Here is a 27364-nt window from a genome sequence, read left to right as displayed (position 1 = left end):
CATAAACTATTCAGTTAAACACCAGTGATTACAAAATCCTGCAACAGACTTTGATTGTGTACCTACGTTCTAAATAGCGCCTACGTTCTAAATAATGCCTCGTAAGCATACCATCTGAGATTGGTTAGGCATAGCTGGCTGTGTCATGCAGCGAAGCAAACCACAGCCAGAACTCGTACACAGCGCTCCAGTCGAAGTCTCCGTCACTGTGTCAGCCTGGGTCTGCATGCGTGCATGCCTCACACGCAGTGGTCACCAGCAGCGAGGGCACGCAAAAGGGGCTGAAGATCAATGCAGCCCGGCATACCACACATGTCCACTGTGGGCCAAAGCAAACCACTTATCGCGAGTGGTCGTTCCCCAGGACTTCCCTCTAAAAACAAATGGTTCGATTCCCCGCATCTTCCACCTGTGCTCAGCTGGGCGGCGGTCCCAGCATTGTAATTCGGAGCAAATGGAGGCCGTTAGCACTGCAGGCGGTGACATATTCTGTCACTCGTCTCTCTGCAAGACGGGATGGGGCACTAGCCGCGGTGGCTGTCCCCTGGCGATGGGTTTCTGTGCATCCATATTTCTGTGAACATTAGTGTTCATCCACGGCTGCTCGTCTCAAGTAAAAATATATGATGCTTGCCATGTAGTTTTGCTTTTCACACATGTAAATTCTCTTTTAGGTGAAGTGAACAAACTGGCCCAAGTATTGTGACCTTCTCAGGAACACCCTAATATTTGAGGTTTCACTAAACAGGTGGTAAAACATTATTTGAAAATGTACACAAAAATGTATTCAGAACATTTCATTGCACAAGTAATATGCAAACCAGCAGTTTCATTGTACCTGTTCATTTCTTTTTTTGCTTGTTCACTCGTCTGTTCATTCCTTGATTCATTTCAGATATACATTTCATATATTCTTGATTCATTCCAGATATACATTTCATATATTCTTGATTCATTCCAGATATAGTCTTTCAGAGTTGATGTAACATATAGGCCTACCTATAGGGCTGATCAGAATATCTCTTCACTCTGCAACTTCTTCACTAATGACAACTTAATTGTTTCTTAAAGGAGAGTGCGAATTGATCCAGGGAAACTGCCAAGAAGATCTAAGCGAGGCTCAATAGTTGCTTTGTTAATTTTACATAATCACACAAATTGTAAGCGTGTTTTCCTTTAGGTGTGAAATTTGCCAGGTTCTCATTTCCACACATTTTATGAAACAAGGAAACTCAGTATTCCTTGAGGTTGACGACACCTTGCCCCAAAGGATTATTGGCACGCAAACGATTCCACCAAGAACTGTCACTATGTCAGCACCTTTGAAGTTCCTAGTTTATGTTAATGGATAATTACTCCTTTTGCTTCATCCTGTGCCAAGATGTTGACATTACATCGTCCATTAAGGCGTCCTGCTCCCCACCGTACGTGAGCAGCTAAGAGCCGCACTGCAATGCATTCCCTGGAGGAAGTTTGCCTACTCTTCTGTCAGGTACTCCCTTTATTCTCGCTGCCTTCACTGGCACCAAAACAGAAGATGCCAGCTCTGAAGGGCAGACGTCGCAGGTGTTGACATTCTGTCAAGAAGTTTCGACTTGTCTGTCCTCTGCGAATCTTGCTAGTTTTGGTATTGTGTAAACAACCTACAAATCTGGGTAGAGTGCATCTCTGTCAACACCACAAGCACCACAATTCATTACAATCCAGCTGCCATTAAAAAAATAATAATATTAATTCTTGAACATTCCAAATGATCACTGTTGTATTGGAACCAATATATTGTATCTTTTTTTTTTTTTTGGTATAGCCACTACACACAAAAACAAGATTATCGTAGATTACATTCTTATTGCCTACAATACACTTATTTAGAGTATGAATAATACGTTGCTACCAAAAACAGATTTTAAACCTAGTACAATTATTGACTTAATGGCATACTTGACTGAAAATGCTTAGTGGATAAGCCCAAACGTAATGAGTGTTTTTCCCCATTATTCACGTGCGGTCCACCTGCAAATAATCATTGCTTATCTGCTTTCAGAACCAAAATGAAAAGACTGAAAGGGTCATCACCGGAATATTCCATTCACGGTTGTTTAGCCTTTCCTGATGCATAACCCACAGACGATACTAGTGAGAACAGAAAGCTTTGACCTCAGCCTCTTGGCAAGGCTAACACTTCAGACACACTTAAAGCGAGCTCACGATGAAAGGAACAAGGTCAATTTGTTTGGCCATCAAAAGCAAAAGGCCTTTGCATGACACCACATCATTATCATACAGGAAAGTGAACTTTTAAAAAAAGCACAATTATTCAGAAATTAATCACAGCCCAGACGACAGGGACAGCAGTGCACCGCGAAAGATGTCGCGCCAAAATAAGCTGATCTTTTGCTCTCATTATTGTGGCTCTGTCGTACTATGGCGCGCATGTCAATATTATGAGAAGCGCTCATTCCTTTCAGCAAGCGAGCTGCGCAGAATAATCGTATCAAGTCAAAGGACACTGAACCCGAAGAAGAGACCCTTTGGACCAAATTGCAAACGTCTCACTCTATTACACCGATGTTTGTCATCTTGTTATTGGTTGTCTGTGACGTTAAGTACTTGGTGCATTCTATGAAGTCTGATCCAAATTTTCGGTTGACATGTACAGTGGCGTGAAAAAGGGTTCACCCCCCTCCTGATATCTTATTTTTTGCATGTTTGTCCCACTTAAATGTTTCAGATCATCAAACACATGTAAATATTAGACACAAGTAAACAGAAAATGCAGTTTTTAAATGAAGGGTTTTATTATTACGGGAACGTGAAAAACAAAATGAAGACTTTGGAGTGGACTAGTCAAAGTCCTGACCTGAATCCGATTGAGAAGCTGTGGCATGACCTTAAAAAAAAATCAGGAAGGGAGCAAACACTTTTTCACATCATTTTATCTCTCAAACAAGGTTTCATGTGATTTTCAGCAATTAGACACCGTAAAGGACGATGTTCAGCCCATGTAATTAATTGTAACTGCATGCTAGATTCACTGTATCTTGCTGACGATCATGGTCTGGAGGCGCTTAACATCCAACGGGTCAAATATTATTTGCTGTTTGAAACAAGACTTCTGAGCAGCGCCCCCTAAAGCTGCTCCTTCCATATTGCTGCTCGGGTCCTCGCATGGTCCGCACTTCAAAGGTCCCCTACAGCTTCCAGCGTGGCCGCTGTAAATTATGGGTGTGCAACAAGACAAGTGGCAAAGACTTGTTTCAAGGAGGACGGTACCGTCATGCGTGTATGTGTGCGTGCGTGTGTGTGCATGCATGCGTGTTTTCAGGCTGTTCGTTCTATTCTTGTTCACATCCCATCTGCCGGCGTGTTTTTGGTAAAGTCCAAAGCATGATGGGAATGATGAATTGAGTGTCAGATGACTCGTCCGTGGGTGTGAGTGTGACAGGCTCTCATGCCATGCGTAACCATATGTTAAATAATACTGCACGATGGGCAAATATATCTGACATGAGACCATGAGAAATCTCTGTAACGTTTTTAAAAGACTGGAAATTTTCTACACTGCCTGCACAACAACCATTTACACTTTAATGCTGTACAGTTAGAAAGTTCAGGCACATGTAAGTCAGTGTAGAGTAAGTATAAATCACTCCGACTACAGAGAGATGTGAATTTGGCAGAGGATGTTATGATCTATTTATTTGGGGGTTGTCCTGGATACAATCATTCATTTTAGCACATAGGCCAAAAAACCTAGCAAATCATATCCATACACACACACGCACACACACACACACACACACACACACACACACACACACACACACACACTGCTTCATGTGTGCCAACACAGCCGCCAATCGATACCAATCTTCAGAGCATTGGTTTGAAAATTGATTTGCCATGTTGTAAAATGAATGGATCCAGGAGTCGATGCTTTTAAGCTCCCCCTTCACACGCACTATTTATGATTCATGATTTATTACACACTCTTTCATTCTTTCATGTTTTCATATTTCATTCCTTATGTGTTTGTAACAAAGCACGATCGAATTACATTAGCTATTTACATATGCTTGTCTACACATGTAAGAAACTGTTTTTTAGAATCAGGTTTTACATTTGCAGGTGAAATATAGAATGTTTATCAAAAGAACTTGGCACAGTATACAAAACTGAAAATGGAGAACATGATTTCCATTTTCTTTATAAGAATAGATAATTGAACAAAACCCTGGTTGTATCAAATTATAATCTATGTTTACACAGCACCTTAAAAACAGTACATTCTTTTAATTGTGCTCTTAGAAATAGAAGGTCCTGGTATTGTAGCTCATCTGATTGACAGCACAGGCTAAGGGTTGTATTTTTAGCCTATGTATCAAAGCCTGGACTGCAGAAGCTGGCCAGAGGGCTGTGGTCATACTGCTGATTGATTGATGGAGTTTTTCAGGCAGACACACCAGAACTGAGAATGCTTGGCAGGGCAAAGTAGATGTGATTAAATATTGATCTCTGCAGTCATTTTACCAGCATTCTAATTGGAGCTCATCTGCATGTCAGCCATTGGTCGAGTTTCCAAAGCACCAGAATAACCTACTTTTGTCCCCTTTGGTCATTATTGACACAGCTGAACTCAATTTGTTAGAAATGATTACAAGAAACACCCCTTTTAACAAACAAACATACCATCAAAGGTTTAAGAATCTTGTCATCTTCAGATGCCTTTTAAACATTTACACAAGAGCACATGGTGCCTTCATTGTTGTATCAATACCATCAGCATTGTGCTTTTCCATTAATATGCAAATCATAAGTTCAGGACACCCCCAAAAGGGTGATATATCCATACCACTATTTTCATGTTTTTGTTTTTTACATTTTGTTTTGCTTTGCTTGTGTGAACGACAACCACGAGGTGTTGCAAAACGTTAACTATTGTAGCAATAAACTATTATAGCCTGTTAAATAGCAGCACTTGATCGTGGCAGTATGGTAATGGGTGAGTATGCACTTAAGCATGCACTAGAAGTGTGCACTAAATGGTTTCTGAGGTTCTTTAGGGTGCCGTTAAGTGGTGGTGAGCGGGCAAGATTTGGGCACAGCCTGCCTCTCCAGGCCCTCTCGTGGCTAATTGATGGCTGGGATCTCATCTCCAGTGTGGGACTCTGAGGCCTCTGCTCTTGATTAAGTGTCAATGTGTGCCCTCATCAGCACTATCAGCACCAGCCATCTCTCTGACTGTCAGCAGAATACACACACACACACACACACACACACACACAGTTTCCCTGTCTCTTTTTCTCGCTCCCTCTGACATGCATCCACCCACAGAGGCACTATATCTCTCTTGGCTGTGAGATGGCTCATTGTTTAGACACTTCAGCATTAAAGCCTGTCTGCTTGGCTGAGTCGATCAGTCTCGACGTGGCATCTCAAGCCCGTGGGAGCCCCTGCCTGGTACAGCCTCGCACTGAGGGAGAGAAGCAGCGCCACTAGCGACTGTGGCCCATTTCACATCAGTAATAAGACCACAATTACCCCTCCTTGGTGCTCCTTGGCCCTCCGTGAGCTCATATTCCTTTTCAAGTTGATCGAATGCAGTTACGATTCCAGGGTGACAGAAGTGTTGCCTGATGAAAATATTACTCTGTGATTTGAAAAATACATTTTATTTTAAATGTAACCTTGGAAAAATGGCCTTTGGTTATGGTAAGATTTGAGACAAACAATTCCGCAAGCATGTCAGTCCTGCGACTATAGACATATGAAGCCTGTTTTCTTCACTGCTACAGTTAAAAATAAATGTTGTTTCTGTTCTGTAGTCATAAACTATACACTTATAAAAGATTTATTCCATTTAAACAAAAAAAAAAAAAAAGGTTTTACATGATTGAGGCTTATCTTATCAAAACAAAAGAACAAAAAAGAAAGGATCCTTTTTTAAGATAATGCATTATTCTGGAGTCTTCCAGGATTACAGTAATCCCAGTGCTCTCATAATTTATTTTAAACATGATTTAGAAAGAGAAAAAATAATAAAACCAAAAACAGTTCAAAGATGCCTCATCACAGCGTATAAAGCACCGCAACAGAGTCGTGCACGCCCATTAATCCTTGTGCAAGAAGACACCACCAAAGCATCAGAGATAATCCATGCGAAAGATGGCATCAAGGCCCCCAGATGTCCATGCAGGATTATAACGTATAGTGAGACACAATGGACTTTCTCGTGCTACGGTTTCAACATGTCTGCGTTTTCACAGTCCCGATAATGCTATTTTTAACTGTCTGCTTGTCTAGTGAGGCCTATGCCGCATTATATGAGGTGTGACACACTTAAACCGCCTAATATGGGATCGATTTTCTAATGTTGTTTTGTATAGACAACTGCGACTGTAAGGGCGAGTGGGTGTTGCAATACTGATACCCCTACTGCTCTATAATAATGATGCGACTGAAATGGGAGGGCATCAAATGTAAAGTACACATTTCACTGTCAACTGTCCTCGAATTAATGGGAGGAAAGAGGAAAGAATACCTAAAGAATATAAAGGCGATTCTAGGTGAGTAACTGCAGTGTACTGTAGTAAGAGATGTAAAGAGAAATTCAAAATTGTAGCAAAGTACACAGAGTTTACAGAACGTTTCAGACAGAGGTCCTTCATCAGATGTGCAACCAAAGTGTTTCTGAATTTGCAGTAGAAACTGGCTCCTCCTCCTACTAATTCAGAAGCAATAGATAGATAGATAGATAGATAGATAGATAGATAGATAGATAGATAGATAGATAGATAGATAGATAGATAGATAGATAGATAGATAGATAGATAGATAGATAGATAGATAGATAGATAGATAGATAGATAGATAGATAGATAAACAAACCCTGAAAGGCTGCAACCCTGAAAATAATAGAATTGTAACTGTACATCTGCTGCTATTACGACACATGCGCACACCCAGATTCAACCCCGTCTGTCTCCAATATGCACGCATCCACACATGCATTACTTGCATTTATTTATTCATGTGCATGTGCATGAGCTGTTTTCTGTCCATACACACACTCTCTCTTTTTCTCCCGTCTCCTGAGTGGCAGCGCCGAGCTCTGTGTGAGATACTGCTTACGATTCAAAACAACTCCATTGAGATCCTGCCTGCTCCGCAGTAATGGCTTTTCCTCTCTCTCCCCAGAGGAACCGAAGGCCCACTTTGCCACTTTGCTATTAGATTACACCGGGAAAAAAAATACATTCCATCTCAGAGACACTGAATTCATCGTGTTTTTATTGAATCTCCGTCCATTCAGATTCCTTCTTCAGTGGAAGAAGGATGCAAAGCAAAATAAATAAATAAATAAATAAATAAACGGCGTTCGTTCTCCTTTTAGCTCGTATCAAGGACTGCAGGGTACATTCATTAATCTTGTTTGCAATTTGAGACATTAAGTAGAGTAACTGACGGGTGGCAAAACATGAATCACCACAAAACGTGAGAACGGTTTGCTGCGAATTAATTCATTTATTGCTCATTTGGCGCTAATCAGCATAAACTGTACAAGCAGACGTGAGAGGCAATCAAATGACTCGTACCCCAGCACATTCACCGAGCTGGGTTTCGTTCCCAGTGACTTGGTGAGAGGTGCCGAGAGCGCAAAGGAAGTCAGGACATAAGCTTGCCAAGATGTGATCTACTGAAGCTGAACCCTGAATATGTTGCCGTTTTTCTTCCGCGCTGCTGTATTTGAATGAGGTGTAAACGATGTGGACGGGAAGTGAAAGAAACTAACAAATCGTCAAATAGTTTTTAAGCCTTTATGACCAAATGGATTTTGCCATGGAAATCAATTTTAAAAATATGCTCCCGTACCTTTAAACATGGTAGTTCCAGACTGTTAAAACATGCCAATTAACTATTCACTAATTATCGCCATCTAAGATGAAAAAAAGAAAGGGCAGTTAAGTTCTCATTCACAAAAGCTTTTAAATAATTGGCGGGCGCAATCTGTTAATGCAAGGGTTCTGTTACTCTTCTGGGTTCAAATTATCCTCAAAAAATATCTCACAACTATATGATGCAAACACGCAGCAAATGTTAGGGTCACAAACAGCTGTCGAGAAGAAATTCACTTTCACACATATTGTCCTCACAGATGTTAGATTATAACGCAGTAACTATTGAGTAATCAAAGGGAGCTGTTTCCAGTAAGCGTATTATAAACCATTTTCACTCGGCGCACCGTCAGTGCATGTTGATCCGTTCGAACACGGATTTCCCATGGGTGGCTTACGAAACGGAGCGCGCTCACTTTGAAGTCGTCCTAGCGAAGCTGGTTCGAATAAAAACTTCTAAACCGCACCAGTTTGTCACGTCTTAATATAAACAGTATTCGAGTGTTGGTAAGAGAGCCCGGGCGAGCTGCAGCAAAACAATTTTTTTTTCCCCCCGGGGTCGTAGCAATTAACGCCAGCGAAACTGATTTTCGTTGAGATGTCATTGCGTTAAATAGATAGCTAGACTGCTATGCGTGATAATATGCGATAAACGGGTATTTAAGTCATAATAATGTTAGCCAGACGAAAATAATTTTCGAAAATGCTTGTCACGGGACTGGCCGGTCATGAAGCACCTTGTCAAGGAGGCTCATGGGGAGGTTGGGAGAAGGAAATATCGTTTCCTTTTCTGGACGAAAGAGTGTGAACTATTTTGATGTATATTTCATCTGCTTCTCCTCTTTTACCGCCATCAGCACATCTATTCTCACTATTTCCCCCTTTCTGTCAATCTGTCCCTCTTACTCTCTGTTCCCAGCACTCTCTGGAGCATTATAAACGTGTTCCGACCAGTCGTAACCCCACCGCGTCGTACGTGTATGTGTATGTGTGCTCATAAATCCAGGCACATGGTTTGACACGTCAGCGGGAACAGAGGAGTGGTGGGCTCTCCCTGCTGGACCAATGCTCCCCGTAATGCACTCTCAACGCACTCCATCTCCATGACTAGAAACGAGAGTGGCTCGATTTTATGTATTTTGAAGTATTTACTGTTTACCCTCATTAATCGCGTCCACACTCAGACGTGGATTCTAACAATATGCTATAGCGATTGCTAAATTTGTGCACTGAGGTTAATGCAAAATTTAAGAGGTGATTACTAATATATACCACTTCAATATCAGTTATAATAAGAAAACTTGGATTTAGACATCTGTTGTAATAGGGGGTTTACCTTAGAGATATAAGCCCTTCTTACAGTACTTGGCCCCATCTAATGTGGGCACTAAAAAGTTGCTTTTGTTAGCAGGGGTGACACACCCCTGAAGAGCTATGTCAGATACGTTTCACATAGGTATAATACATTGTTTACAAAACACCAGGGATTATAAAACACAATATCAGTGTGCGCGCACACACACACACCCTCATACTCAAGACATTACATATGTAAGCCATATGAAGCCATGTGTAATAGCTATCATAAGACATTGCCTAGCTAAGTGCAAAAATCATTACATTGTATTTTTACTGTTATGTGGTTATTGTACATTGAGACAAAGACTCCTGTAAAAGATTTATGATAATGCATAGAGCTTCTTTATTGTCTTCTGTCTCAGTTCTTAGAGTGAGTTCATGGCATGGAAACAATAACAGTGCAGTAATTTCAGATGATGTACAGTTGCACACAGGCAACACACACATCCATGCAAATCTCTTGTGCATTGTTAAAACTTAGCATTTAAGAAGAGACTCACAGATCAGTGATTATTCATATGTACACACACAAATATGCATAAAGATGGAGCTGAATTTTAACAGAAAAGCCTCCGCTGCCTTGTTTAGCTACTTTTTGGCTTCTCTAATGAAGCCTGGTGTTTTTGTGCAACACACACACACACACACACACACACACACACACGTCCCAGGAGCTTTTTCAGTGCGTTGTTTGCACACACACCCACACACCCCAAACATCCCCACAAATAGAAACCAGGGGGGGGGGGGGGGGGGCTCAAACAGAACAGGACTCCCCTAGGGTCTGTGTGCAACCCGAGTGAGATCATTATATAGAGAATAGATAGCTCAGCGTATTAGTAGTGATGTGATTTTTGCTTGGCTGGGAAATATGCCTTGCCTTTGTCAGAAAGAATGCAATATTGCTGTGTGTCGAGTTAGAACCCAGTTGTAGTGCATTATGGATTCCAGGTGTATGGAAAGTTACCATTAAATGTTGCCAATCAGACATTTTATAGAATTGTTTGTGCCATGCTGAACATACGCAACATCATATAAACCACAACAAAAAGGGGTGTGAGCATTTTTTAATAATAAAAATATGTACATCACACTTTTCATAAACCGTGGGAATTTACAAATCTATTTTATACAAAATGCCCTTAAAAGGGTGCACAGTTCATGAGGGAGATTCTAAGAGAAGACACAATCCTCACACACACGCTCTCACACACACACACACACACACACACCTGCACACCAACATTACACAGTTGTAGTGCATACACAAATAAATAAGAACAGAGTATATACAGGAAGTACATGACCGCATAGCAACAAGTAATTCTACAGCATAAGAAGTGCACAGGAAACAAAAACCTAAATGAAAGTGTCACTTGTACTTGACAGCAGACATATAGCGAATGCGACTTGTGGCTAGTTACAGAGCAGAAAGAGGAGGATGAGTGGGGCAGAGCTGACCTGCAGCTATAGTGCATCCATGATGATCACAGCAAGAGGACGCATGCAGCATTGCAGGCAACCACACGGCACCTGTCCACTTTATTTATGGGTCAAAGCATAATGCCTCACCACATGCGACACACAGGACTTACAGAATCTTTGTTTCCTTTATATATATATTTTTTCTAAACACAAAAAGTTATACTGGGGTGGAGGATAACAGTCAATTTCCTTTGTTGATTAAGTGCCATTCAAAGAAAGGGGATGTGAGGCCCCCCAAGACAATGCAAAACTCACTCAGGTTATTCTATCATGTCCATTCTTTATGATTACAGCTTTTAGTTTTTTTGTTTGTTTTCACTACTGATGTCCAAGTTCTCCTTGCCTGACTCTCTAGTGGATGAAGATCCCTCACTGGGAACTTGTGGGACCACATTTCTTTCAGTAATCGTTTTCACATTTGCATTCTTCACTCTTCCAGAGCCAGACATTTCTGAGGGTTCTGATCCACACACGGGGGAATGGTAATCTTCTCTGTTCTGTCTTCTTTGGTTATCTCGGTTCTTCATGTTTCTGAGGAGCTGGCTTCGGGTTCTAGATGAGTTATTTTGGTGCAGGTTTCAGTGCTGCTCTATAACTGACCTCAAATGGTGTTTTTTCACCTTGGGTTCTACAAATAAGAATTAAAAAGAATGGTTTAGACAAAGCCACTGTGTCACTTATCCTAAAGATGAATGTCAGTTCAGTCTCAGTTTATATATATGGAACATATTTAAAATGAGACCACAATGTAGAAGTAAATGTTGGTTGACATGTATAGGAGAAATGCATGTCATTTTAATGCTGGTAGTGAGTACTGATTTAAGTTTTGGATGCTTACTGTATTGTAGGACTGGCCTGGCTTGGCCTGGGGTCTGGAAGGTTTTGGAAGTTGTTGGTCCTTGGCCTTCAGCAGTGATCACCCCCACCTCCAGCCTGTAGAGCGATGACCGTTGCAAGCCAGAGACTACAAGAACATTCCTCTCCTAGAAAAAAGGTCAGCGCGAGAAGTAGAGGGGTATTGGCCCCAAATGTGGAAAGAACCGTGGCCTTAAGGACCAAGACCAACATTTTCCAAATATGAAAACCTGGCTATTGTGCATAGTTTCAGTGCCTAATTTGGAAGTCTAAAATGCAGTGCTGGTTTTGTAAACACTTCATTAGGAAGATGATTATGTTTTGAAACCATTGTATAATGAAGACTTGCAGAGGCATGGAGTGAATGAGCAGTTGTCATGGTTAACTACTATTCAAGGCTGAACAGCTGTGTACAGGCCCCATTGCATGGCTGAGCACTGTGGGCATCAGGAGAGCTGCAGCAACTGTGGACTCACGGGAGGCAGGATCTGAGACTGGGAGATGAGGCAGTTGGGCAGGTTGTTTCCGCAGCTCTCGGCGGCAACCTCTGCCCAGGTCACCTGGTAGCCTGTTACCTGCGGAGGGGGTCGCGGTGTGGCCACCACCCAGGAGAACAGGCCTGTCACATTGCCCTTCTGTACGGAGAAGGCAGCAGTGAGGTTCGTAGCCCTGGCCTGGACTTTTGGGGCAACAGCTGCTGAAAGAAAAGAACCAAAACAATGGAGGAGGGAACCAACAGGCCTGATATGTTTCTATGTACAGCATTTGGCAGGTGCTCTGAGACAGAAAGACTTGCAAACCTTTATCAGTAGGCAGCATATGTGCTCCTTGGGAACCAAACCCACGACCTTGGTGTTAGCACTTTTTTAGATTAATTTAGGCAAAGCCGGCCACACTTTCTTTTATTCATTGGACATGTGATCTAATATTTTGGCATTTTGTTCTCCGATTGGCAGTTCTGCTCCAGTCTACTGACTCCAAGGTCCAACCAGATGTGTGTCCACCAGAAATCACCCCCTGCCACCCTTAACAAAATCAACAGATGGACTAGAAACCCTGAAGCACTGCTGGAACGAGTGAGGAAAACACACAGGCATTAGAAGCTCTGCAGGGAGTCTTGGAGCAGAGGCTAACCTGGCTGTCCAGGGCAGGGGATGGGTTTGGGGCTCTTGACCTGGACGGCAGAGCAGGCCGGGGTGTAGAAGGCGGTGCTCTCTGCCTGCATTCGCCCCTTGGACCCAGTGGGCTGGAGGGTGACTTTGTACTTGCAGGAGAACTGGAGACCAGGCAGGGTGGCATAATTCTCCTATGTGTCACAATCAAATAAAGTTGAGTTTCAGCAATTTTATATACAGTATATATGAATTATATAAACTCACTGGTATGATTATACTTTAAATGATTTTATCCACATTTGACTGCTTGGAGATAATGTACAAATGTCTGACACAAAAATTCTTGCAGCTAGCTTTCACAAAATAATCACGCAATGCCAAGGAGTATGGGTATTCTGATTGTGTGGTCTGAGGCTATTGATTTCAACACATTTCTTTCACTTTCCCAATTTCTTTCCTTTTCCTACACAACACTGATGCATGTGAGGCTTCCCCTCATTTGCAGTGCAGTTGATCAGGGAAAAAAAGAAAAAAAAAAAAAAAAAAAAAAAAAAATTGTTTGAATTTATGGTTATGGCATATGGGCCCCTGCTGATGGCAGGATGAGATGAACAGAAGACTACCTGGGTGATGAGTTTCTCCTGGGCTCTGGTTCTATTATGAGAGCAGATCTCTGGGAACCACTGCACACGGAAACCATTCACATTCAGTTCTAAACAAGAAAAGGGGCAGTGGGTTTAGCCTTGAGAACTAGTGAACTTGGACTCAGCTGGTCCAAACACAGAACACATGTGTGATCCATACTGAATATATTCTTTAGCTATAGATGTAGATTCACTATAGTGTACCTTACATGGTGGGCATTCAGACACAGACAAGCACGAGCCTTTTCAGTAAGGAATCACCATAAATGAGCCATTTTTGGCCCAGACAAAGATTAGGTGAGTCTTATTCCATATACCAGTTTTGTAATCCATCATCGTTTAATATTACATGGTATTACATGAAAACAGTGATATGAAAGCAACCTTCTACTAAACAAATTATTTAAGGGTTTCCACTGTAGTTCAGTTGTAGCCAGTTCCCAGTTTGTTGAAAAGCAGCCTTCAAACACAAGAAATCACAATAATGTACCAAAATCAATAAGAATGACTAGTCTTGTGAAATCTCCCTCTCTCTCTCTCTCTCTCTCTCTCTCTTTCTCATCTATTAGAAGGATTCTGATAAGATTTGTACTGAGTTGAGTCAGGCCTCTCTTCTGTTCCAAGATTTTACCTGGTTCAATCTATGATGATTGGTCAAACACTGCAAATACCGCTCCATCTTGGTAAGCACAGACACACCTCCTACATTCATAGTAGCAAACCTCAATGCTCTGCTTTACCTCATGTTAAAGAGATTGGTGCACACACAAACAGATCTCTGCTTTAAGGACAACTCTTCAGAAGTTTTCCCTACAGCCGTGACGGAAGGTGAGGCTCACTGCTCCATCCTTACCCCACTTCTTCCAGTAGACTCGAACCTGGAGCTGACCATCTTGGTAGAATGGTGTGCCCACATCCAGGATGTCCGACTGGGGCTTCTCAGGCACAGAGCTGCCCTTGGCTTCGGACTCTGAGATGAAGCCAATAATGAAAATGGGGAATGACTGGCATGAAACTGGATATAAAACCAAGCCACCAACTATGTGAGGGAAATCAGAAATAATAACAATCAAAAACAGAGCTACAGGAGGAAAGCTGAAACACTCTGGAAAGTTTATAGCCTTCTTTTTTTACCACATCCCTAAGAAGTGTAAACATTATAAAAGAAATGAGCATTAGTAAATAAAACCATTTACAAGAGGAAAATTTTAGCATGGCAGTTAGCATGCCATGAGTTTATCTGCCAAGTTTAGCTTCTGAGCGTGTTTGGCCTCGTTAACGTTGTGTGGATGTCCATGTCATCCAGTGCGTGAGTGAATGGCATCCGTACGGGTTTCTTGGCGGTGCGTGGAGAAGCGCACTCTGGTCTTGCTGCTCTTCAGAGGGAGCTGCCCCCAGTATGACACGGCCTGCAGCTCCACACTGTAGCTCCTGTTCTCCCTCAAGCCCTCCAGCTCGACCGAGTCCGAGTCCTGAGCAAACGCACGCAGGCATTACAACTGCTGCAGGGTTGCCGTGTTGCTACAACAGCGGCTCAGTCTCCAAAGTGACTACTTCGTCCAAGACCAAGTGCTACATACACGACACACGCAGCAGAAACATGCCGTATTCATCAATGAGTTCATACGGACATACAAAATGTCAAGACAACATAAACAGTATTGTCAAATCAAGTTAGTGGCTGGTTTGGATGCGTGCTCTGATTAAAGATAGGATGTTCTGCTGTTGAGCTCACTCAATAAACTAACCGGTTAAACAAAATGATAGGTGTCTTGAACAGAAGTACAGCATGTAATGCAATTCCATATTTTGTCTGTGGTATTCTGGAATGGCCTGGATAAGCGAATGATTTTCATAATTTTCCTTTTTGTAATAGAAGCTTCAAACAATGGGAGCTTTTTTTGTAAGAGAAGCTTCAAACCGAGGTTTTGATGTGTCCGAATTCGTTCAGCGGTTATTTAAAATACGTGGTTTTAAGAGAAAACGTCCACACCCCCAACCCCACCTCCCCCAGCCTTTAGAAGAATGCAGCACGTACATAAAACACAAACAGTGTCGCTGCCATCCCCGAAATTGCTTGGGGGAGAAAAATAATAAACTCCCCAGAAATGATCTCACTCAAAGAAAAACAACTTTGTTGTTATTAAGAGATTTCCTTCCCTCGAACGGGATGAGAACTGATTTGCTGTTTTTGGCCGTGTGTCGGCCGCTGCCGTTGAGCACTGCACTTCACCAGCACCAGTGATGCAATGCAAACGCACACTGCCTTGCCCCAATTTAAGCTTTCACACCATCAAAGGCATGCGCGTGAGGTGTTTATCTAGCGCTGCTTGCACTGGGATTCTTAATTTGTTGCGTCTTGCTGAAGGGGGGGGGGGGGTGCATAGAGTGTCTGCCTTCAAGGTTTTTTTTTTTTTTAAATTAGACCAGCCTGTGGGGAATCGAGTGAGACAGACAGAATGAGAAATAACTGAAATATGAGAGGACGAAAAAGAATAAAGAAAGAGGGAAAATGGAAATAAAGAAAAACAGACGTACAAAATGAAAGGGGGGGGGGGGGGGTGAAGTATTACCCCACTGACAGTCTTCCTGCTCTTGAGTTTAGGAGGCACGGTGAGCTCTCCCTCATTAAGTGTCCCACTCCAGGCCAGTTTGTAGTGTTGCACTGGGATGTCTGGGTCAGCCGGAGCCGCCCAGCTCACACGGACGGACCCTGACTGGTCCGAGCCAAAGGCCACGTCACTCACCCGCAGGTCAGAGGGGGTTGGAGGTGGGGATGGATCTGAGCAGGAGAAATGACAACATGGTTAGTTATGAGAGAGAAAGTAATGCACCAGCACATAGAGCGCATGATTGATTTTGTGCGTTACTGTTCATACGAACTGGACCCATTACCTCATCTGCTTAAATATGAGGAGTAACAGAACAGTGATTCATATTAATCATCTCATAAATCATACATTAGCAATAGTTGATGCTTGTTTTCCAGCTCAATCTTGCCAACTCCCCTCCTCCCCTACCTCCCTCCCGCACGCACGCCCGCCCACCCACACACGCACCTTTTGAGGATCTGAAGTGTCTACTAGGGGTGGTGAATCCCCTGGTGCCATGCACGTTGACTGCAGCCACTCGGAACTGATACCAGCGGCCGGGTCGAATGTCAGACAGCCACACACGCTCCTCTGATGTCTGCACGTCCAATCAGCAAGAGAAGAACCCCACAACACCCCGCATGACCATCGATGAACCACGTACAAAACGAGAGAACACGACTAGGTGGATGGATCCAGAGAAGTCAAATACACACCAACATATCTGATCCGGGGCAACGCGCACGCACGCACGCACACACACACACACACACACACACACACACACACACACACACACACACACACACACACACACACACACACACACACACACACACACACACACACACACACACACACACACACACACACACACACACACACACCTGTGCCACCACCCTCCACGCAGTAGCGTCATCCTCGCTGGGGTGGATGCCATAGTTCCATCTGCTCTGGAGCACATGCAGCACAGGCTCGGCAGACACGTTGAACCTGGAGGACCAGTGCACCGCCAAGGCGCCGGACGGCATCTCCTCAAATGCCAGCTCCTTCCTGGGCTTGAGCGGTGCGCCTGCAGGGCCGGGCACAGAGCTGGACCATGAGTAGGAGACGGCAGGACAGCCAGGGACGGTTCTCAGCATCCACACATCATCTCAGTGACAGCAGGGTTCTGTGAGTGTCAGTTTGATGTCATGATGATGTGTTGATGCAGAGAGTTTCTTCATGCGGTCTAGTTTTCCTTGTGCCTTCCCTCCATACCATCTACATGTGAACGTGTAAATATTTTACGAAACGAGACGCAGACAGACATCGCATCATGCAGACATCACACAGCTGTTTTCTGTCACACGCAATCCAAACTCCACTCTCAAAATATAGAGAACCGAGTTATGAGTACCACTAAACAGAGCGAGGAAAGGAAGTGAGGAGAAACTCTCCACAGGTTCAAAGTACACCAGTGTTCTCAGAGAATGTGTGAACTGTACTCATCTGAAGCGATCACGAATAAAGACAAGAGAAAGGTGACACTAGGAAGACAAGGCGAGGCTGGGAAATGACGCAGACCAGCGCAAAGCTTTTACGGTGTTAATCGTGTGTTGCTCACGTACTGGTCGCATGTTGTTTTAAGCACTGAAGGAGACGTGGGCAGATGGGTGGGAGGAGGAAGAGGCAAAACACCACGTCGCTTAGCATCGCAGCATGCATCGCCGTGAGTCTCATCTGACGGACACACCTCGGTAGAGGTTCCTGGGCGTCTGGCAGGTGTGCCCACAGCCATTGGGGCAGCACTTCTTGTGGGCAGAGCAGTCTGCGTCCTCTGCGCAGCCCTCCACACAGGCAGCCGCGAAGCCCGTGGCGCGCTCCGCCGACGGACACTCGCCCTGCTTCGTGGATGCCACCGAACGCAGGAACTCGCAGCTCGTCACACACTCGCTGTGCCGCTTCGGGAACGCATGCTGCGGCGTGGAGGGGCAGCCACAGGGGACAGGTAAAGGGGTCAGTACAGAGAGCTTATCCTTGGTTTAAACAATGGCCTAGCAAAATCCCCCTTCAGCTGCAATTACAGTAGAAAGAACGTGGATAGGTTTTCCAGAACTTGGGGGTTTCTAACTTTAAGGGGGCTGGGACCCATGACGGACCTTTTGGACAGCAAAACATTGCTTAGGATTCGGGAGAATTGTTGGAATAGCCATTGTATTTCCCTTATGCGAAAAGAAATTAAGAAAATAAATCACAGCTGGGCTTTGTTTACTATACATTTGCAGTGGCAAGAAAGACCGACATCTTGGCATCATTACATAATAGTGAAAAATGCTTGACACCACTCAGAATATTTTATACAAATTCAGACCATCATGCATTTGTATGTTGCAGTAGGCTTGCAAAGTAAACCCAGCTTCAATCTATTAAGGCAATGCCAGTTGTTTGCTACAAATAGCAGTGGATCTCAATGGGAGTAAAGTCTAAGGCTAGGGTCAAAATGGCATTCCATGTGTTATTAATAAAACATGCTCCAATGAGCAATTACAATACACTCAAGGAGCAAGAGAAGGTTCTGGGGAGATGTAGTGCACTCATATCAGGAGACACTGAAGGAGAGGAAAGAAAAAAAACATTGTTCTTGTGATTTTAGCAATCATGTATCAGGAAAGGAAAACTTTTACATTTCTGACTTTTGGACAATGGAAGACTGCTAATGAAAGACATTGCATCCATTGGACCTACCTGACTAAAAACAGTCAGTAGTATTTAAAATGAGCAGAACAAGCTCAGCCACTCTGAATCAAAGGGCATTTACTTTCTACTTTCTTTAATCCTCTGAGAAACCACTACAAATTTTGAAGAACACTGTAGGTAATACCTCACATAACTCTTGACAAGGTCCATCCTTCAGTTCCCAGGATTCTTTGCATGGCGCCAGGCACTGAAAACAGACAGAAGTTAGATTTGTATGCTTTAAAAACTAGCAATCCTACTGAGACAGCAAAAAGCCCAATAAACAGACATGACTGCTTTTGTTGTTGGGTTTGGGTAAATACGGTGCATGCCTGTTTGGCCTCGATACTCTTTCTCTTCTAACTGGAGCTGCAGGAGAAAGAACATCCTGCGCACACACACCTTCAGCAATATTTTCCATTTGCAATGCAAATATGCTTTTCATTCTTGCCTCAGTAACATGCGCTGACCCATGCATTGCCTCCCTCTCAGTGACTCATTGAATCTCTCCAGACCTCTCAGAATTTCTCTCCATGCGTCTTCCTAAATCACCCTCTTTGGCCATGTCTCCCTTGGGTCTCCATCTCTCCCTCGCTTTCTCTCTCTCCGTCTCTGTCACAGCTCCCTGAATCTCCTGTCTCTCAGAATTTCTCTCTCCCTAAATCTCCTAAAGTGTGTGTGTCTCTCTGAATTTCTCTCTGTCCGTTTCCCCAGTGTGTTGCCTCCAGTGTCCTCTATCCAGACTTCCCTAAACGACACTGTCCAACACTCACTGCCTGAGTGAGCAGGCCCCAGGCGCCTCAGGGAAATTCACATTTCCAATTTCATGCTGTATTAATGAGACACAGCGGTCACTGCACCACTGTGCCATGGCGGGAGGGAAAAACAAGGAGAGCACACCAATCTAGGAACATTTCCTGGTACCGGAGTTCCAACTGTGACCACTAGGTAGGATGGTGCTGCAGTGACTTTCTACAGCAATATATGAGCAACCTTGTTGTATTCACAATCAGTCACTTGGCAAGTATGGCAATGAGGTCTTCTAAGTCGCTGTTCAGGACACTCTGATTTAAAATATTTGATGGGAGGAAGCCTTTTTGGCGACTGCGGAATAAGTCGTCAGAGAGGTTTGCGTGTGCTGGGTGGTGGCAGCATAAATACGCATCCACATGTGTTCTAGCGGGTGGGTGTGGGTGTGAGGTGGAGGTGGGTGTAGCTGGGAAGCCTTAGGGTTTTCTAGGGCAAACTTTCTGAATGAGAATGGGAAAAGTAATTTATCTTGGAGGGCAGTGGTAAAAGTGCACACCATTTAAAGAGCACGGGGGTGGGGGGGAGTGGAGCAGAGCTGTCGGAAACTATGAATAATAGCAAGCAGACAGACGCTGGGGCGCTTGGAGGGAGCGAGGGTAGCCCGTTTTATGGACCTCACCACGGCCAGGCCCCTGCTGAAAACGGCGCCCAGGGCCCAAGCATGCTAACCATACTAAAGGCTCCGGCCCACCTGCCAGTGAAGCACTTTGGGGGGGGGGGGGGGGTTGTAGGTGGGAGTGTCCTACACCCTGCCTACAGATCCCATCCACAACAGCCTCGTAAACACAAGCAGCCATCTCTCAGGCACTTACATGGGTTTAAATCATCATATCCATCAGTGCCTGCAACAGGCACTTAAGCATCTAATGTTCTCACTCACTCCCCAGTCGCTACTTTGGAACAGGCTTTCAGGATACTGGTATATGGTTACTATACACTGTGGGCTATAATTAGTAGGGGCTAATGCACTTATGGACACGGAAAAGGAGGAGAAGCGTGTGTAGTTGAGCCAGAATCGGCCGCCACAAATCACACCTCAATAGATCGATTCTCCTGCAGATGTTCTCGCATTAAAAATCATGGACCTTCCAGCCCCCCCCGGCCAATCGCACCACAAACACCTGACATTTATTACCCTAAGTGTACACTGTAATCTGCCCTATCAAACTTAGCTGGTGTATTGCATCACAAAATTTACAGCCTCCTCCACTACCTGCAGAGAGGCCCATGCACCACACTATTCATAAAGCTCTCGTACAGCGAAAATTGCCTGCTTCACTGCATCTCACATTTGGGTGTACAAACTACTCTATCAGGGTGCAGGCAGCACTCCGCTAATCTAAACAGCTCACCCTACTTGTGGATAACAGCTGTGTGTGATTTAATGTGTGATCGGGGACATGGCACTCAGCTATTAAATCACACAGTGCTTGTCCAAGTCTCTGCCCCTGGAGGAGTAAAGCGTGGAGATCACCTTTCGAAAACCACCCATCGGCTCATGTCGAACCATATCTTCTCACGTTTCTTGCGATACGCTACTAATCCATCCAAGAGCCCCTGAAAATCCAGTGTCACTATTACACCCCAGCGCTGGTTAGTTTTCCACCCCATTTCAGGCGCAAATCAGGCATTCCTTTCCACCCGGCAAAATAAAGGTCATTTATGAGCAGCAGGCAGGGAGTAGACTTCAGGAAAGAGGTTGCCTTTGGGCCAGCTCCAGCTGAGCTCGGAAGAAAACACTTGCTTTGCATTTATGCAGAACAGACTGCAGCAGTTTCCCTAGTCTTGGTCCTGGAGTACATCTGCAATACACAGTTTAGGGTGTTAATGGATCTGGACCAAGTGATGAAACACTTCAGATAAATTTCAATCTCTTCACACACACCCTTCATGAGGTTAACTAATGCAGGGAAAACACTGTAAAGTCCAGGTCAGTTCTACATGCTCTGTAATTCAGACAAAGCATTCTCTGCGACATGAAGTGGAGAGATTTTGGGCTGGAGCAGACATTTCAGTGGACCGTGGCCAAGCACAAGAGCCCCTACCCTCCAGCAGAGAACAGCTTCAGCGGTGACCACGCATAATGCTCTAGTGCTCTGGTACATTGACTAGTTTTGGTTACGATGCCTGGCGCAGAGAGAGAGAGAGAGAGAGAGAGAGAGAGAGAGAGAAAGAGAAAGAGAGAGAGAGAAAGAGAGAGAGAGAGAGAGAGAGAGAGAGAGAGAGAGAGAGAGAGAGAGAGAGAGAGAAAGAGAAAGAGAGAGAGAGAGAGAGAGAGAGAGAGAGAGAGAGAGAGAGAGAGAGACCCAGCTTTTGCTGTGGTTTGTATTAGAACAAATTGCCATTGCTTTAAGGAGCTTCCAGGCCGGAAACACTGGAAAGTTGAATGTTAAGCTCTCAGACCAGTCCAACGCATTCCGAGTGGCCAGAAATGAAGTTGAACACATGGTATGCACAACAGTGTTCTCGCCCGCCTTTGCTCTTACAATAAAGAAAATTAATTTACAACTATAAAGCCTCCGAAACGCGTCAAACTGCAATTAAACCAGCCGAGAGCATCATAGATGTATACCAATTACTCCTCTGACATTTAAACATGGAGCGCTAAAAGGTTACTGTCATAGGAATAGAATGACATTCAAGTGCCCAGGCAAGGCCAAGCCACAAGGACCGCTCCTGCACCATAAATGACTCTATAGACCTTCTAAATGGGTGAGTCACTATACATGCCACCTGCTAGTTAATCACTCTGGAGTGTTCTTCGAGGGTTAGGCAAGTACCATCTGAATATGTCTGCTGTCCCAAGCAGTGGCCTGTGGGATAATCCAAACAGCAAATGGGTTAAGTCAGTTTGAAAAAGAAAAGACATTCATGGGTGCCATTCTAAGGCAAAAGTGAGTTTTGAGAATATAGAACAATCAACCAACATCTAAAGACGTTTTAATGTGGACGATGCATGAATTACTTTTCAACTTGCTTGTAAACACCCAAGGGGCAATTGTCCGTGTCAGTCATTTGAGCAGATGCACAAAACACAAACTGCCATTAGGAGATATTTCAGTAAGTAGTGTAGCAAGAACAAAGGTTCAGTGCAAGTGCTGAATTTCCACCGATATCACCACAGCAGATGCTGTTGCTTTCTTGTGGTGTTCCTCCCTAAACAAAGATTGGCATCCACAGGCCTCATGCACCTGAGCGCAGGGAGTGGCTACTTTCAGCACAAGTCACATGGATATACACTATACAAGGACCCTAGCATTAACCGCCAAGCCTCCAGACAGAGAGTCATAAAAGCAGCTAGCTCGATCCAATGAGTCACACTGGCACGCGTTCTACTCACTTATTAATTACACTCTAACTGCACCTACTAAGAACAAAATGGTCCCTAATTTCCTAACTGAGGAAATTACTTGAAACTGTAACACAATTAAACAGAGTCAAATAGTTGCAAACTGGTTTTCTGACAAAGCCTAACAGCATTACTACTGACACAAGGACTTCTAAAAGCGCAGTGGTCTGTGGCTAGCGGATCTCTAAACCAATAACAGCCTGGAGAACTGAATAGTGTGTGTGCTAAAGGGATTGGCTGTGTTTAAGGGGACGGGTGGGAGGGCTCTCTAGAGGGTATCCTGAAAATCTGTAGAGCAGTTGGCCAAATGTTTTTATGGATGGAGGGAGAGAGGTCGAAGGTCCTGGTTGTTCCTGTGAGCCTGCCCCAGGGGTGATATGGAAACATGGGGCTGTGCTGCTCTGCACCAGAGGCAAAAATACACCAAAGCTCTAAAAGAGTTCAGACCCTTATAGATGTTTTGCTGCAACAGACTGTCTGTTTAGGCAGTTAAGCAAGAAAAGGAGTGCCGATCTTCAATCAGTTTCCTCCCCATTACTATGGTGGTGATTAGAACTGATCTTAGAACAGCCGGTTAAATGCGGGGAGTGGGGGGTCAATGTGTGTATGTTTAGTAACTCCTTGCGCAGGTATTCATCTTAGTTTAAAAATACGTAAGGGGAGAGAACTAACCGCACCTTATACCATAGATCAGAGAAAGAAATAATATCCACAGTTCAAACAGAGTTGTGTGAACAGTGTGGGAAGAATCCGCAGTGGCAGCCTGACAGCTGTATACCTCTCTACTACAGGCACTAAACTGTTACTAAAGTACAGGCCTGCTGCAGCATAATAATCTGTTAATCTCCTCATTACAGAACGGGGGTTGAGCATTTCTGCCTCACGGTGTGCAGACCACGTGGGGTTTCGGCTCAATTCGTTTCAGTCTGGTTATGGATTTGACCAGGAGCCACTACATCATAAGCTTGTTTCTGTATGAAAAGCACCCATCATAGGAAAAATTGGGGTCTGAAGCAAAAACTGACACACTGTTCCACGGTGTGATGTACGATGTCATTATCGGAGGCGCACGAGCATACCAATGTTTGAAAGTGACGGATCTTCTCCGCCTCTGTGTCGAGCAGCCATGTAATGCCTTGTAACTTTGACAGAAATTACCTTTGTGCATTGCTTATGGCCTTGACACCAACCCAGGGCTCCATTGCTCTGGAGAGAGGAAGAGTGAGAGAGTGAGAGAGAGAGGGAGAGAGAGGAGAGAGAGAAATGAGCAACATGGGAAATGAGCACCATGTTGCAACCTGTTTTAATGGAACTTCAACAATGGAACAGTCAATTACAGCTAATGATAAACACAAGCACCAGTAGAAAGTAATGGGGAAATCAGAGAAGATTTGGGGCGATTTTGGTGGCATATTTTTTTTAAAATAATCTAATCGTAAAGGCACAAAACATTTAATTAAAACATGTGCGGTAAAATGTGCAGGCATGAGCCAATGCCAACTACATGCCACCTTCTGTGCCCTGATCTCTCCCCTGGTTCCAAAAGCTAACGCCCAGCTGCTCCTCCGGCTTTAAATCGCAGCAAACGCCCACCCACACCAGTGCTCCCAAGACACCAAGGTCCTCTGGGAACCATTTGTTTCAAACCTTCCATGCTCAGAAAGCTAGCAAAAGGTCCTCACGTTCAGTTATTGGGCGGTGTACAACGCAAACCTCTCACCAGCTCTTGCGGTCACAAAGTCTGTTTACATAGCAAATCTTGGAATGCTCCTTGGCATGTCAGAAACCATCATGGAGGTTTGCTCCTTTGGCAAATGCAAACTGTCATTGGAGGGAGTTCCTGCAGTACGGAGCACAGCACCAAGTAGGAGCTTCTGGCTCTCCATGTGAAGACAAGGGCGATGGGGCTCCTGTTAGCGCAAAGGAAAAACTGAATTCACCAGTTCTCAGGCTGAACTTTCATCAGGGGATTATACATACATACATGAGTGCATCACAAGACAGGACTGTTGTGAAAGGAACAATAGTATGGCTAACAGATCCACTGTTATTGCTTCAGACAGAAGTACAGGCAGTGTAAGTGATGTGTGTTTGCAACATAAAAGGCATCCAATTCTCTTTTTGTTTTCATTTAAACTACAACTGGCTAAATAAATTGTGTTAATAATTCTAGTGAAGCACATCACCTATTCAAGACTGGGGGGGGTTGAAACAATGTAAATTAATTTTTCTAGGGTAATGCCAGGTCACTTATATGTTAAAGTAAATCCATAAAATGGGGGGGGGGGGGGGGGAACTGTTAAATGTCTGGTTGTTTGGTAACAAGCATCAATGGTTCCTTCTAGGCATTGGAAACACTGGAGAGATTTCTAGATTGAGCTGGCTAAGCACGGACCATAAACAGACCACCTCAAAGCCTGACTAATTTCCCTAATCACTGACCAGAACAGCCATTGAGAACTTTGTGATCTGTGCCTCATTCAGCCAATGCGAGTCAAATAAACCCACATCTCTTTATCTACCATCTCATACCTGAGGAAGGACTGAACGGACCAAATGCACCACCCCCGCCCCACTCCCCACTCCCCGGCCCTCAGGGTAGCATTCCAAGTGGATGCTGGAGACCAACGACATGGACTCGCCCCAACCCAGTGACTGGAGCGCATCACAAGAGCTCATTCTGGGCGATCCAGCCACTTCAGCAGCCTGTCTGGAACACGGGGGCCGCTCTGGAACACCGGCTACTTGTTGCATTGGAGCCCGCCGGGACAGCGGTGGTTCGAGAGCTGGAATAGTGCTGAGCCATCACACGCGTGTTGGGTTTGGGCTATTGTCTCCCAAGACAGGGCTGGCTGGCTGAGCTGATGAGAGATGCCCCAACACTGACGATGAGCAATGCGTCTGCCCCTCGTCTTGCACTGACTGCACTCTGTCTGTCTCAGGACAGGGTGACAAGCATCACGACGCTCTGGGCAGTCGATTCGATTGGCCGTTGGGTTTGAAATGAACATCCTTTGAAGTCTTTAGCTTTCAACTCTGAAAAAGAAATTTTCATCAAGAAGGAACTAGAGCAGACACATGACACAGAATAGCTTCTGTTGGCTCTGTGCCAACATCTTAACAAAAAGATTAGATGACAGAATTAGAATGTGTGTGCACTTTAGGTAAACCCTATAGTATATTTTTGCAGATGAATTGGAGAACTACACTGAAAAGGGCTCATAAATAATAATGATGTGGTCAAACTATGTGAAGCTCATCATATTACGTGTGTGCCTTTATCTTACATTACAGAATCATGCCAGCCTGAGGTTAGAGAGATAACTGAATACAGTACAGTTTAACTGTATATAGTATGATTTTTGTATATAGTTGATTTTAAATTAGTCAGGTCATTCATAGTCCAGTCAGCTACCTGTCAGTGTGAATCACATAATTCATGATAATGATCCTAAAAGAAGGATGAGTGAGGATAACGACGGATGAGTATTGATGTAATCACAGTAACGAGCATGCTACTCTGAGCACAGACACAAAGCCCTGAGGCATACATGCTTATACACACACACACACACACACACACACACACACAGACAGAGAGAGAGCGAGAGAGAGATGCAGAACAGTATACGGACTCTCTCTCTCTCTCTCTCTCTCTCTCTCTCTCTCTCTCAACATGTTTCACTAATCACAGCACTGGTATTAGTAATAAAATGTATCATGACCCAGTTAGTTTTTATGGTAATTTGGAATAAGTGTGATGTTGCTTATTCACAAAACCTTGTCCTGCAACGCCACAGCACTACACACTATACTGTTTTCCTTCTAGGGTGTTAATAATCTTGCTTGCTGAATTAAGATTCTGTTTCACTGTGAAGCATTTGTCCTCATACAAAGAAATTATTTAACTTCCTATGAACTTCTATGAGCCCAACAGCGGCATGTTTGCTTCGCTAATAAATGAGGGATATAATTTGACTTATTATCTGAAGCGGTCACAAATGACAGTACAAAACATTCCCCACTGCTCTTTTCTTTTATGAAATTTGAACAGGCATCACAGAAATAAACAAATAAAAAGACTAAGGTTTATCTTACATTTTTGAAGGTATTAATAAACATGCAGCGTTTAACAAACTAAATCCAATTTAATCTAATTATCACGATACATCGGCTTAACGATTAGAAGTAACGAGCTACTTTACGTACTTTAAAACACTGTAATAGTCTATGTCGATGTACGCAAGACAATCGTTACTTTGTACAGTTTATTAGTAGAAAGAGGCTTTGCACAGATTTACCTGAAAACGTCTAGGAGAGATCGCGATGCGCGTGCTGTGAAGGCTGAGGCACCTGGCGGCGCACCTTGTTCGGTAAATGCTGCCGAGAGCAGACGGCGACTCCTGTTTTCTTCCAAAGACAATTCCGCAGCCAAGCAGAAGAGTAATCCCAATGCAGACGGCGGAGGTCGTGTTGCACATCTTGAAGCAAACCGGTAAAGTATTTTTTTTTCCTCTCTCTCTTGAAGGCCGTCTGCAGCTTC

The 27364-nt window shown here is 44.0% G+C and overlaps 1 protein-coding gene across 2 annotated transcripts; it reads right to left on the bottom strand.

Annotated features, from left to right (window-relative positions):
- Nucleotides 1–10104: 10104 nt before the first annotated feature.
- anos1a (anosmin 1a) lies at nt 10105–27364 on the bottom strand. Of its 2 annotated transcripts, none has more exons than XM_035534612.1 (14): nt 27123–27364; nt 23980–24027; nt 18808–18870; nt 17680–17902; nt 16832–17016; nt 16413–16542; nt 15927–16135; nt 14684–14825; nt 14207–14323; nt 13333–13421; nt 12729–12900; nt 12071–12291; nt 11578–11722; nt 10105–11367 (listed from the first exon to the last, which is right to left on the bottom strand). In XM_035534612.1, the coding sequence occupies exons 1-14, from the start codon at nt 27300–27302 to the stop codon at nt 11318–11320; spliced, it is 1974 nt and encodes a 657-aa protein (XP_035390505.1). In that variant the 5' UTR covers nt 27303–27364; the 3' UTR covers nt 10105–11317. The 2 variants fall into 2 exon arrangements, with proteins under 2 accessions (XP_035390505.1, XP_026864672.2); XM_027008871.2 differs by having other exon boundaries at nt 12071–12288.

The sequence above is a fragment of the Electrophorus electricus genome, chromosome 16 (assembly GCF_013358815.1).
Source record: "Electrophorus electricus isolate fEleEle1 chromosome 16, fEleEle1.pri, whole genome shotgun sequence".
Taxonomy (NCBI): domain Eukaryota; kingdom Metazoa; phylum Chordata; class Actinopteri; order Gymnotiformes; family Gymnotidae; genus Electrophorus; species Electrophorus electricus.
Note: the sequence above shows the minus strand (reverse complement) of the source record. Positions and strands in the feature narration are given on the sequence as shown.